Below are 14,552 nucleotides of genomic sequence, written 5' to 3' on the forward strand. Positions count from 1 at the left end.
TTACATTCTGGATCTATATTGAGGTGAAGTTAAACCATGCTGCTGAAACTAGAAAATGTTGCCATTGACTAGACTAACCAAAAAGCTAAGCCCCAGATTCATAAAGGTATTTTAATGATTAATTTTGACTCACGGTTTTCAGATGCAAGCTCTGGTCCCTGCTGCCAATTCTGTTTAGAAATTTCATCCAATGACTCTTCAATGGAAATATGTGTACTATACTTACTGAACGACAGTCTGAAACCCATCTCCCTACTCCCAAGGCAGTGCCCTCATTATTGGGCTAGGCTGCCTCTAATGCTCTCTGTTCCTAGCCTTATTAATCTTGCATTTGTGGCTGTACACTTGCCCAGCTTCAGCCTCTCTCCAACCTGGTTGAGATGAGAGAGATGAGTTTGAACCAACTCAGGCTGAGGAGGGCATAGAACTGAGATCTTCCATTTCCTGGAAGAAATGTTCTAGCTAGCAGCCGACAGAGAGAAAGGTAGGTAGTATCCCTTTCCTGTTTTTGAATGAAATTGGCCATAGCTGTTGGGCTTTGTTAGAGTTTATTAATCATGTTTTGAGCATGCTTACTGAATTGAGCCCTGAGAGCAAAAGGGTACCTATTTAATAAATCCCAAATATGTTTAGATATGAGATAAATGCAAAATGTTCCATTAACCTAAGATAGTGTTAGCTTGAGGCATGCACAAGAGCAGTTTAGGTTTTGGAGGAAGCTTACTCGTGAAAATTTAGGTTCCTAATTATTCTCTTCCTGTCTCTTCAATCTTGTAATTCTGTTTGTTGGAAATGTCTCCTTTCTCTGTCTAGTCCCTGAACTATTCACTTACTATGCTTCAACAGGACTTTTTGGTGGTTAAGATGCTCTTCATCATGAACAAGCATGGTGAAATCTAGTTTGTAATATCTGTGCAAATGAATTTATTTTTCCTTCCATACTTTCTTTTCTCCATTCCTTTGCTATGTGTTGTGGTTAAATTACCAACCAAGCCACTGATATAGTCATTAAGAAACTCTGTCTATACCTATTAGAATAGGCATTCTAACATTGCTAATTGTTTCTTAGTAAAGTAACAATTACGGGATTCTATGGAATTGAGAAAAGAATTGTTTTAAGGGTATTGTTGCTTTTGTACATGTTAAAAATGTGTTTGGGTTATTCAGCTTCTCAACAGTGTGATTTTTTTATGAAGAGAGTTGTTTATTTCTTTTTAAAAGGTTGATGACAATTCAGAATGTGTTCATGAATGAATACATGTCTGGACACCCTCCTTTGCCATGAGACTTACCAAGTTCAGTCTATTAAACTTATCCAAAAGAAAGTGAAGGAGATGACTTAATCGTGGTTTGGAACTACCTGAATGGTATAAAGTTTCTGGAAGTAGTTGGCTCTTTAATTTAGCATATTTAACTAGGCATACAGCCTCATCATCTGTTGTCTGTCAGTGAGCCTATCTCCTTCAGTAAAAGGCTTCTTTGGGGTAGGGAAGATAAAAGTACAAAGTGCTTTTGTGGCAACTTTGTCATGCTCCAGCCATGAGGCTGTGCATGTGCGGCCATACATGTTGCACTGAGTTCTGGTAGCACAACAAAATTCCACAGTACCCCTAGTGTGCCAAAAATAATGTCTGCCTAAGCCCTAAGTATATAATACAGGCATGTAGGAACAAAGCAGGAAGACAAAAGTACAATTTAAGATACAGATTGCAAGAGCAGCAAACAAAGCATTCTATAAATAGGTTTAAAGAAAGAAGAAAACAAAGGAGACTGTCAGTCCCTTACTGAATACAGAGAATGATGGATAAAGAAAGACAACTGTTTAATCATTTTTTTTAAATGCAGTCTTCAGAAAAACGTTAAATATTAAACGGCAGGCAGAGTTTAGCAGCAAGCTTAGAATAGTGAAAGAACCAGTTAGTAATTGCCTGGGCCAGGGATGACCAAACAGTAGCATGGGTGCCACTGGTGGCATGGGCAGCCTCTGTTTGTGGCACATGGCAGATTGGTGAGGGGACAGCCAGTACAGTGTCAGATAGGGCAAAACTGGATAAGAAAGTTGACCAGCAGACTGGGGGGCTTAGTGGGGTGGGGGAGTACAAGGTAAGAACCAGAAAGCAGAGCAGCATATCAGGCAGTGGAAAGTGATTAGCACTCAGGGTGAGGGTTGGGTTAGTCTGCAGCATGCCAACCAAAAATTTGGCTCCCACTGGCCTAGGCAATTGGTACATTGTCAAAAAATGGGGTTGAATGATAATCATCTGAGAACACATAAGGAATTAGATAAAATAATTACAGAACCATTGGCTGTTATCTGTTAGAATTTGCGTAAGTTTGTAAGATCCCAGATGACTGGAAAAAGACAAGGAGGACATAGAGAATTAGAGATAAGCCAGTCTAACTTGAATCATACTGGAGCATATAACTAAAGAATCTTCTATGCCAGTAGAAGATAAGAAGGTAATAAAGAACAGTCCTCACAGATGTGTCAAGGGCAAGGCATACCTAACCCACCTGATTTTATTTCTGTGATGACAAGGTAGAGTTTATGGGAGAGGGAAAAGCAGTAGATAGGAAGTACTTCAACTTTAATAATACTTTTTAATACTGTCTCCTGTGAAATTGTCATATATAAACTAAGCAACTATGGCCTAGATGGGTCTATTTAGAGATAGATAGTCGTTAGTAGCTCAATGTCTTAACTGGGAAGAGGTATCAAGGGGAGTTCCCCAGGTGTCTGCCCCAGGTCCTGAACTGTTTAATATCTTCCTAAATGATTTTACAGGATGAATTGAGTGTCTGCTTATTAGATTTGCATAGGGGAATACCTAGCTGAATGGAGTAGCACACATTTTGGATGACAACATTAGAGTTTAAAATAATCTTGATAAATTAGAGAAATGTTCTGAAATAAGATGAAATCTAATAAGGACAGGTGCTTAGGAGGGTACAATAAAATGCACTGATATATAATGAGGAACAACTGGTAGGCTGTAATACTGCAGAAAAGGATTTAGGGGATTAGTGGACCACAGGTTGAATGAGTCAACAATGTAACTGCTGCAAAACAAGCTAAGAGCACTTTTGTACAGGAATTGATTCTCCTATATTATTCAGCGCTGATGAGGCCTCAGTACTGTAATACTGTTCCCAGTTTTGAGCATCATACTTCAAAAGGGCATGGAATACTTGAAGAGTCAAAAGGAAACCAACACAAATTATTAAAGCTCCAGAAAATGTGACCTGTGAGGAAAAGTTGAAGAACTAGAATTGTTTAGTCTAGAGAACAGAAGACTAAGAAGGGATTTAATGATGGTTTTTAAATTCAAACAGAGGTAGTTATAATGTGGATGGTGATCAAGTGTTCTATGTGTCCATAAGGGACAGGAGAAGAATTAATAGGCTTAAATTGTAGCAAGGACGATTTAGGTTAGATACTCCAAAAAATGTTCCAACTGTCAGAGTGCCTAATTGCTGGAACAAATTACCTAAAGAGACGGTGGAATCTCTATCACTGGACATTCCTAAGGGCAGGGTTAGACATACATTCTTCTGGGATGGTTTAAACAGACATGTTCCTATTATGATCAGGCGTTAGACTAAACAAGTCCTTTCTAGCCCCTTTTTATGACTCTGTAATTTGGTTTTAAATCAAAATCTAGATGTTTTTCCAAAAGATATACCATCACTAAATCAGAGTGTATGAGCTTGATCCAAGAATTATTGTGTGAAACTCGGTGACCTGATATATAACCTCAAGTTAGGTCAGATAATCTGTGGTCCATCTTGAATTTAAAATCAATGAATCTGTGAAGCAATTAAATGGATAGTCTTTGATTTTGTGCTTAAATATTCCAGCACCGTATCAAAGGTTGATGGAAGGACTATCCTAGGCTAGAAAATAAAATAAAAAAGAACAGGAAACACAGGAAAGGCAGGGTACTTGGCATTTGATTGTATTTGGAGTATAGCTGCCTAGCAATGTTAACTATATGGAATGAAAAGTGTTATGTAAAGTTCTGGTGAGATTTACATTTATCATGCTGCTTGTTGGTATTAGAAAAAGTGTCCCAAAATATAGAAAAAATAATAAGAATAATATATAAAAATTCATTATAAAGTGTCAAGAAGGACGTGGAGAACCTGAAGAGGGTCCAGAGGAGGCCACTCATATGGTTGAGGGCCTCCATGGCCAGCCCTATGAGGAGAGGCTGAGGGACCTGAATTTCTTCAGTCTCTGCAAGAGGAGATGAGGGGGGATCTTGTGGCTTCCTGCAACCTTATCAGGGGCCACCAGCAGGGACTCAGGGAAAGTCTGTTTACCAGGGCCCCCCTTGGCGTCACGAGGAACAATGGCCACAAGCTGAGGGAGGATAGGTTTAGGTTAGATATTAGGAAGAACTACTTCACGGTAAAGGTGGCCAGAGCCTGGAATAGGCTTCCCAGAGAGGTGGTGCTCTCACCTTCCCTGGAGATCTTCCAGAGGAGACTGGATAGGTACCTGGCTGGGGTCTTATGACCCCTTCCTGCCCATGGCAGGGGGTCGGACTAGATGATTTGTCTAGGTCCCTTCCAACTCATTGATTCTATGATTCTATGAACTTACTGATTTTCAAAAGTCTTGAAAGGTAAATGTGAAACTAAAAATATTTTAGTATATTAGCAAGCTGATGCCATATCCTTAACAGAATCCTGTACTTGTGATGAGTTTTAAAATGACAAATAACACTTTAAGATAAAAGAGTTAAAAGCAAACTCTTTCTCTTTCTACTGTTTAGCTAAAGTGGAAATTTAGATATTTCCTTGTGTTAGGTAACTATTATCCAATGATCTTAAACTACACCTGGAATTCCTCAAGGTGGCTGCCATATCTTTAGCTGTCACATGAGACTCCAGCCTATTTGGGCTGAGACTCTTATGCTCTTTTGCTTTGTATATTGCACAGGACAGCATGTCCTCAGTCCTTTGTTGGGGTCATGTTGATACTGCCATGATATAAATAGTGAGGAAGAATTTTAAAAAATAAATCCTGAATCTATCTCTGAACAGACAATTCTAAACACACACGAAACTGTTACTTGAAGATTTCATTTATAAATGTAAGAAAAGTATATAAGTGGACAAATGCTTTGCTGATCGTTTTGAATCCTAAATACATCTTTGTACTCAGCTGAAGATGGCTTGGGAAGGCAGCTTTCTAACTGAGGGGTGCTGGCTAAGGTCTTTTTTAGTAGGCACCTTCTTTTACTCATGGTAGGCAGGTAGCTTAGAAGAAATTGAACCTAAGTGGCTTAAACTCAGTAGTTTAACTAGGAGTGGGCAAGTGGGGCACTAACCCAATGAGCAGGTAGAAGAATGATGTCTGCTGCCCAGGGCACAGAACTTGCTTGTGCCTAGGCTTCATAGAACTATCACCGAGTAGAGGTGAGATTTAGAGTGTAAAAAACTGAATTGGAATGACTTCTGAAATGTTTTAGATTTCTGAAACTATTCTCTATGCCAAGCGCCTTATTCAACCTTATTTTCCCCAGGCAACTCCCAGCATGTCCCCAAACTCCTTTCAATTTATTTGCCTCTATGCATATGTACACATTACATTTAAAGGTAATGCTTTTAATTAATCCTGGCTGCATGACATATCAGGATTGATAGTACCTAAATAATTAGCTTGACTTAAATCTTGGAATCCCTTAGAAGTGTTTTCCTTGAAAAGACTATCTCAGTTGTTTGCAGATATGGAATTGTACCCTCTAACTTCTTCTTGTTGCACTTTTACCAGTAGGTTATAGGTCTAGTACTAGAGAAAGTAAATCAACAACACTAACTGTGCCAGAACAGCAAAGGACAACACATCATCGTTCACGATCTGTATCTCCTCACCGTGGCGACGATCAGGGCAGGACCCGTTCACGTTTACCAAATGTGCCATTACAGAGGTAGGCGTCACAGCTGAGCAGCATTAGTTATTGAAAAGCTTTGTGGGTTGAAGTTTGTGTAACCAGTCCCTGGCACTTTCATTTTGATGAGCATTTTTTTTTTTTTTTTTTTACAGTAAATTATTTTAAATCTGTGTACCAAATTGCAGGGTGTAAGCACTTTGAAGGCTCAACCTTGTCGTCATTTCTCTCTGAAAAGCTATATCCTTCTTTCTTCTTTACTTGACATTTCCCTGCTGCTTGTCAATTTATTCACTGTATTATATATAACATTTAGAATGGAAGCTCTTCCAGGCAATAAATATATTTTGTGAACATACTTTGAGGTGCTGTCAAATAATAATAAACAATGTTATATGCTAGTAGAGGCCAACTGTCTTGGCAGGCATTCCACAAATTAGTCCCACACCCTCCCTGAATGGCACTCCAGCCCCTGCACCCTGCCTGATCTGTTGTTCTGCTTTCTGCTTCCTACCTTATACTCTCTACCAAATCTGCTGCTCTGCTTTGCTTCCTCGCCTGTACTCTCTGCCCCATCTTCTGGCTATCATACACTGTCATACACTGACAGGCTCCCAGACACTGGAGATCGTAGCTTCCATTTTCTTCAAGGCACAGGGGTGCATGAAATAGAGCTCTTGGTCCTGGCTGCCCCTCATGTGCAAACTGGACCCAGAGCCTTGTCAGGTGTGGGAATTCTCGGTCCAGGCTGCATGTGACCCCTGTGTCTGGGATCCCTCTCAGCAAAGGGATCTCCCATCTGTGGGAGCCTGCTTCCTGCCTGTGCTGGGGGAGCCCAGGTTTAGGCTCCTCCCACACCAGCAATAAGGCACTATTGGATCTAATTCACATCTCACAATTACACCTCCTGCCATGCACGTGTGGCATGGCAGAAGGTGTGATTATGTGGATCATACATTCGATACAATCTCTGCTTTACCTGCACGTGTAGAGGTGGCCTGTTAATGAACTGATTCTGCAAATAAAAAGCAATGTGAAGTTGCCAATATCTAAAAATTATATTCTAAAAAATACACTTTTTAATATGTTATGTCTTAGTGTTTTATCTAAAAAAGATTCTATCAAAGGATATTCCATAAACATGTATTTCAGAGAATGGTGATAGCATGTAGACGTTTAGAAAGCTAAGTATGATTTTTTTCTAGCAGATGAACACATAAAGAATAGGAGGATCTTGTTTCACCTTTTTCTTCATGGTACTCAGATTTTTATATCTTCAGATATGATATGAACATTGGTATAACTTTACCCACTTAGTTTGTTCCTTTATATAAGGGAAGTAGAGGTGCCCTCTGAACTTATGGGTTTGTCATGGCTGCCATTTCAAAATAACAGATTACAATTCTTTATCGTCTGCATGTGGTAATACTAGAATCTTAAAGCCTGCATTACAACTTTACAGGAACAGCTGTAACACTACACATACACAACAGTACAGCTAGTAACACTACACATACACTTCGGTATCACTAGTATAAACAGAGCCCATACATTTTCATATGGTGTTAAAGAATCCCTAAACCCAATTTGATATATATACACAGATAAATAGTGATACTGGCAGTCACTGTAACACAGGTTCAGTGTTTTCTAGTGTAGACAAGTTGTGTATTGCATAAACCATATCTGAGACCATAGATTGGTAAAAGTGAGTTATTTCAGAACTGTTCCCAGGGTGATTTCCTTGGGAATGGCACCAGATTCTCCAGCCATCCCAAATGAGCTAATGGCAGAGTAGCCAGCTTTTACTGGCTTGGCCAGGTTTATGCCACATTTTTAAAATAACCAAACATTGGGAAATTCTTCAGTACCTTTTTAAAACAAATATGTGCTGTGGGAAAAAGAGCAATATCTGTCAGTGCAGCACACAAAAAACACAATCACTAAGAATCAGTGAATGATTCACCCCGATGGCACAGACAGCTGTAGCTTTAAACTTCCTTTCCCAGTGGCAGTTATTGCATCAAAGGTGGATGATCCACTCAAATAATCAGTGCTGTTTTCTCTGATGCACTCTAGTGGGAGTGTCATAATAGGAAGGGAACTTGTACATGGCAGACTACAAAGAGACTGCTTGAGATATCCCCTTCCATTGAAGTGCCGCATCCTTTAGGGACAATACTTAGTATCTGGACATTTCTACATCTCAACCCAGTCCTTGCCACAGGCTGGTTATAGGCTGCTTATAGATGTGCACGTTCACGTTCTAATTAGAATGCTCCCACGTTGCCTCACAGTCAAGTGTATTAAGCCCCTGCACATTTTAAACTGGCCACAGGGGTGCTTTATCTAAATCTCATTGAATGAGCTTTAGATAAAGCATCCCACGGCCATTTTGAAAAGCTCCAGGGCTTAAGACACATGATGGCGAATCATTTTAATTACAGTGGCTGCTTGGAACCTGCTGTAATTAAGATGCCCCTTCCCACTCCCCAAGCACATGGATAGGCAGCCATAAATATCTTCTCTTGGTGTCAGGAATTTCTTCCTCATGTACACAGCTTAAGATTTTGACTTAGAAAACCCAGATATGAATCTGTAAATCCATATACAGAACCATAATCTTAAAAATGATTTTCTTTTATTCTTTCAAACTAGTCTCTAAATATAGGAGCATAATATCTATTATCAGTGTGTGCACAACAAAAGAAGAATAGAATAGAATGCTAAAACAGGCAAAAAATAGCTACCATCCATGCTAAGTGAAGAAAATGTATCTAGTTTTAGCATTTTAACAGTTTACTGATATATTTTCCTTTCATAAACTTGTACTGTATTGTACTATAACCTGCTAAGTAAGGGACAGAAAATTATCATATTCATACAACTTTATAAATATTTTTAGGAGTTTAGATGAAATTCATCAAATGAGAAGATCACGTTCTCCAACCAGACACCACGATGCCTCCCGAAGTCCAGTTGATCGCAGGTCCAGAGACATGGATAGTCAGTATTTGTCGGATCAAGAAAGGTACAGTTTTCAACTTAAACTTATGAGCAAATTTAGAAGCGCCTTTGTATTTTTGGATAGTGTTTGAATAAAGTGTAGATTTGTGTTAACGGGGAAAAGTAGAGTAATAATCACCATGGTGAAGAACAATCATGATTTTGTGACTATATTAAACCAAGATGCACATTAAGAGAGAAGATGCTTTTATCAGTAGTGATTATTGGCTTAAAGAACGGCTCTTTTTTCAGGTACCTGTCCCTGTGTATATTCTGTTGTTGGTGTGCATGCACTGTATGTACCTAAGACTGGAGATTTTTTGCTAACAGTTCCAGCCTGATCTGTGCAAGTACTTACAGTGTCCTTTTTTACCATTCTATGGGCATAATAGGTGGTGCAGGACCTGGTCCTACCTGGCACTTTTGTCAGACAGGAATGACAGTGCACTTCTGTAGTGCACTGGGCTAAGCAGCACTGCACTGAAAGCATAACCAACCTACTTTTTTCCATGTTGCATGTACCACATGCAAAAATATTGTGTAGAGGCTTTTTGGTGTGCAGTTTTTGCCATTCTCAGGTTCCCACGCTCATGCAGTGATTTTAAGAACCACTGTGAAAGTGCCAGTATGTTCAAAAGAGGAGATTTATTGTTCCTTTCTACTCTGTCATCTGCTAAACTTTTCTGTGCCATTACCTGCTACACTTATATTTTAATAAGACCCTGAAGACCTCTGTACCCATGGTCATTTAATTAGCTGCCCTTTCTTATTATTCCACCTATATGGAGGGTGCTTCTCTTGGTTTTGAAGAACCTGAAAGACAAGAACAATGAACATATGGGTTCTGTAAACTACCAGATATGCAATCCAGTTCCAAACATTACTTGTTTTCAACCTGCTCGTGTTTCAGGCACCCTTGTTATGAAACGTTGCTCAAATCAAAGTAGGAGTGGCCTCTCATCTCCATCTTGATGTCAGAGAATCCTTATGTTGTAATTTGTAGGGGAAGGTTTTTACTCCAAGCAAGTCCTGGTCTCAAAGAAAAAATAGAAATGACAGGTTCATGCTGGATCTCAGGAAGTTAAACATTAGCCACCTGAGATTTACAATGGTCACTTTACAGGCCCTTCAGTATATCAGGGAAATTAGTTTCCAGCTCTCAATATGAAAATAACATTTTTCACATAGATATTCATGCAGCAAACATTTTTTTTTCAAATTTGTTTACCACAACTGGTACCAACAAAGAATGCCAGCCAGTCAGCCTTTCAGTAGTACCAAAAATATTTTCAAAGCACTTGACAGTCATTTCTGACACTTTTATATCATCAAGGCAACATAATGTTTCCCTACATATTAGAAAGTTGTCAGCCTTTTATTTTCATAGAACTGAAATGCTCAGATGGTTTCTTTTGCTAATGTACTGAGCTGATGCAGTTCACTCAAGCACACTTAAGGTAGATATTTGGCTGTGCTCTATTTTATGACCTCACTAAAACATTAACACATGAAAATAATCTAGCATGGTCAACTAGAGCAGGGGTTACCAATCCCCGGGCTGCGGCCCAGTGCTGAGCCACAGGAGGGCTGGCTGCTGGACCAGAAGTGACTGTGGATCGGCAAACCACGGACCAATAAACTGCAGACTGGAAGTGACCGGCATACTGTGGACCGGCAGCCAACCCTTTTTTACATTAAGTATAAAAAAGGTTTGGCTACCTGCCCATAGTATGCCAGTCACTGCTGGTTTGCAATTTGCTGGTCTGCAGTCACTTTCCATCCACGGTTTGCTGGTCCACAACACAAAAAGGTTGAGAACCCCCGAACTAGAGCCAATAAAAGTTTCCATGGCTTCCTTTAAAAGCATTTCTGTCACTGATATTCAGGGCAGCAGAATGGGGATGATTCCATTCGTGCAGATAACTGCTTTGGAGATGTTGTGAAAAGACAGTACTGCAATGAGTTCTGCAATATGGCAACCACCTCTTATGAGTCATACACAGTGTAATACATCTAGGGACAGGCACTCAAAGAAGAAAAAAGAGTTACAAACAACATGAATGGAGTTCTTTGAGATATGTTACCCATGTGCATATTCCATTACTGGCTCTTCTCCATCTGCTTTAGATTCCTGCATGAAAATACTTGGGCTTAGTCTTCCCCTGCCACTTACACACTTTAGAAAGTGCATAAGAATAGATACAGTAAATAGGCAGTTCTAATAAAAAGATCTCATCTGAGGTACACTGGGCATGCATACCTTTTAAAGGGGTGCACATAGAGTCAGCGCATTTCAAAGAACTCCAGTTGTGCATCGGTAGATACATTTTCTATTCTGTATGGATAATGAAAACTATCTTTATAGGGTAGAATAAGAGAAAAGGAGGAAAGCATAAATCATGGAGTTATGAACTAATTATAAAAATATGCTTTTGTTCATTGCTGGATTCCAGTATGGACTGTCCATATTTGAGAGCAACTTATTGCTTGCTTGGAAAACATCATAATAAGAGCTTCTGCAGTCTTGAGGTTACTCCTAGTAAATGCAGGGCAATTCAGCCTGTACTAGTATGAAGGCATGAGTGACAGGAATAAAACAAAAAAAATTCTGGAATATATTGTCCAGTTTTGAAGCAACATGGTAAGTTAATAACAAATGGCTTTTGACGCTCTTTAAATTCAGTTTTGTATATGATCTTGCCTTTTTTGTTTTTGAATGAAAAAGCTTTCATATAGACCTTAACAAGTTATAGTCAATGGTTTTAAATTTCCAAGTTGTTTTCCAACTGCAAAATTCATATAGGCAAGAAATATATACAGAATTGTATGAGCTGGATTATACCATTCATTTTGTTTCCTAGAGGTGAATTGAAATGCTTTTAAAGTATAATAATGAGACTTACAGTTAAGAATTACAGTATTTTCTACCATGTGCCTATAATTCAGTGTATTCTTTGTTGTCCAGTTGTCATCAAAAATAATTCAAAATATTTGTATTGAACATTTTCCATAGAAAGTATGGTGGAAAAGAAGAGACTTTAAAAGTGGGTCTTTCCACTAGATACTAATTTAGACAATAAACCATAAATAAAATTATCTCACGATCCAAACCAAAAATAATTCACGTAAATTATTTTTAATTATACTTGTATTTTCGGTCTTTCTGTTTGCATTGGGAGGGCTTGGTGGGAGGGCAGTAGGGCTTTAATTTTTCTGGAGTGAAAATAACTAGAGTAGAGCTCAGACTACAGACCTATGATAGGACTGAAGTAATCAAAAGTTTTCGCTTTCTGCCTTCTGCTTTTAGAAGGTGGCTTTTGTGCAGGATAAATGTAACATCTCGTATAAATTTCTTATCCTGAATGGTTCCTGTACTCCTGTACTCCTGGTTTCTACCAGAAGCATGTTCTTCAGAGATGCAGGTGCAAACATCTAATTTCTCCTCAGAACTATAAGCACCTTTAGGTCAGGAAGCACAATACAGCTCCCACTGGCTCCTTTTGTGCAGAGGTATCTAGTATAGAATCCCGCATACTTATTAGTGAATAATAGGAGTGTCTCTGGCTTGAGCCTGTTGTACTTGCTGCCAAAGATGAAGGCTTTTGAAATTAGCCTTTACTTGATGTTATCTTCTAATATGTTTTCATGACTCCCTTGTGTAAATCATATACCTGCTAGTATCAGTCTATATAACTCCTCGAGAAGGTATGGATGTTCCCATTGAATTTCCCACCATGCCTATGCAATAAACTCTAGTTATTGGTTGTATCTGATTGTTTTGTTAGAAGTTCACTAGTCCAGCTAAATCAATATTAAACATGCCTTCTGAATAACACCCTTTATATCTTTATTTAACCATCTTGGATATTGCTTTTAAAGTGTTATGAAGAGGACAATTGCAGACAATCCTTTGCAGTTTTAGAAAGCTACATAATATGGCCTTATAGTGAGATGCCTACTGAAAGAGTCATCTGAAAGACATTGTAACAGATTTCCCAATGACCTGATTGTTCTTTTCTTTTTAATGAAAAAATATGGAAGAAATTAGAGTTTGGAATCATCACCTTATTTTCACTGAGATTTTTTATTCAGCGGATTTGTTTCTAAATAAAATGTGGTAGTATCAGGATTTAATTGTTATCTGCTGTCTCCTTCAAAAATGTTTTTCTAGCGACATAGCCTTTTCTGTAAATGTTTCAAAATGTATGTACTATCAGTACTCTAAAGGCAGTCTACCTTTAGCTGCTTTTAAATTTGAGAAAACATAATGTTATTTCCTATTTACATTTTTATTTTATTTCACTATATGAAATGGCCATCTCCTGTAAATATTAAGCAAGGATCTTATGAGTATGGTTCTTATGGTTCTAGTCCTTCTAGTGTAACTGCTTGTTTCCAATAACTAAGCAGTAGATGGAACTGTTTGTTTATAGCAGTTTGGTGACTGGTAATGAGTTTAACTCCTGTAAAAGAAGTGTAAGCTGTGAAGAAAGTATTTTGTATTTACTGGCAGTTCGGAAATCTGCACCAAAGAAAACAAAATTTTTTTAATCTGAAATAATAAATAATTCTATTATTTCCCTATTTTAATAAAAACAGTTCAGTTCACCTTTAAAATTTTTTGTTGCATCAAAATCAGGCCTGTAGCTCCAGACACAAAAATTAATCTTGCATGTGGATTACACAAAGAGTTTGAATTTCCCCAGTTTATAATATGACATAAATACTATTGTTGATAGTCATTCCCAAGATTTTTGGACCAATCTACCACTGTCAACATTCAGAATTTCTCATGAGGCACATTTCTTATCCAATGTAAAATTGGGGGCAGGAAGGGGTGCATTCTGCAGACCAGATATGGACACTGATCATAGTTTGTGGAGCACAGTTTGGGAATCACTGACATGTCAGTTTCTATAGTGAAACTTGTCGTTTCATGACAGTATGAAGCATGAAAAAAATTGAACATTTTACTACTTTGCATAATTTTAAAATCTTTTTTATCTCTGTTACATGGTACTTCATATGATTTGTTGATTCTTTTTAAATGCCACATCTTCATGAAATTTAGCCTTACTTTGGATTTATAATAGTAAAGGACTTTTGGGACCTGTCTTTGTGACTTGTGTTGTAGAGTATACACTATCGAGAATAAGCTAGGAGACATGCTTTTATTACAGGTATGTTTGCCAGAATCAGAAATGTGTAATAATTTACAGTGGCTATTTTGTTAGCTGTTACGCATGGCATTTGTAACATACAATTGTTTGCAATAATGGAATAGATGTCCAAACTATAAGACAAAAATGGTTAGAAAGGAAGGTATTTTTTTCAAGTAGCTAAAATGTATTATAGAGGTGCACTGATTATTAACCAGTCATATCGGTTGATACTGATCCAATAACCAATTTACAGGAATGTGGCTGGGCAGTGTGGAGAGCAGCTCCCTACAGGTAAGTCTGTGGAGGGGAAGGGGCATGAGGGAGGGAAGGGGTGTGGGGGGGAAAGATCGAGGCCTCCGTAGTGAAGGGAGGGAGTGTTGCAGGGTCAGGACTGGGGCTGGGGGCACTGCCCAGCCAGGGTGCTGAATGGGACCTGGGGCTGAGGCAGGGATTGGGATGGAGCCGAGGGCAGTTCTCCAGGAGATCA

The 14,552-nt window shown here is 38.6% G+C and overlaps 1 protein-coding gene across 24 annotated transcripts in view; it reads left to right on the forward strand.

Moving 5' to 3' along the window:
- The window catches only part of RIMS1 (regulating synaptic membrane exocytosis 1), a 564,390-nt gene that overhangs the window by 357,957 nt on the left and 191,881 nt on the right, over window positions 1-14,552 (forward strand). For 16 of the 24 annotated variants that reach the window (XM_090034746.1, XM_090034752.1, XM_090034757.1 and 13 more), the window contains 2 exons: window positions 5,780-5,936; window positions 8,803-8,928. In XM_090034746.1, coding sequence (XP_089890872.1) covers window positions 5,780-5,936; window positions 8,803-8,928 — 283 coding nt within the window. The remainder of the gene's footprint in view (window positions 1-5,779; window positions 5,937-8,802; window positions 8,929-14,552) is intronic. The other 8 variants (XM_090034777.1, XM_090034912.1, XM_090034796.1 and 5 more) reach the window with 1 other exon arrangement.

Source organism: Crocodylus siamensis, chromosome 1, assembly GCF_052110815.1.
Source record: "Crocodylus siamensis isolate JL-2025a chromosome 1, ASM5211081v1, whole genome shotgun sequence".
NCBI lineage: Eukaryota > Metazoa > Chordata > Crocodylia > Crocodylidae > Crocodylus > Crocodylus siamensis.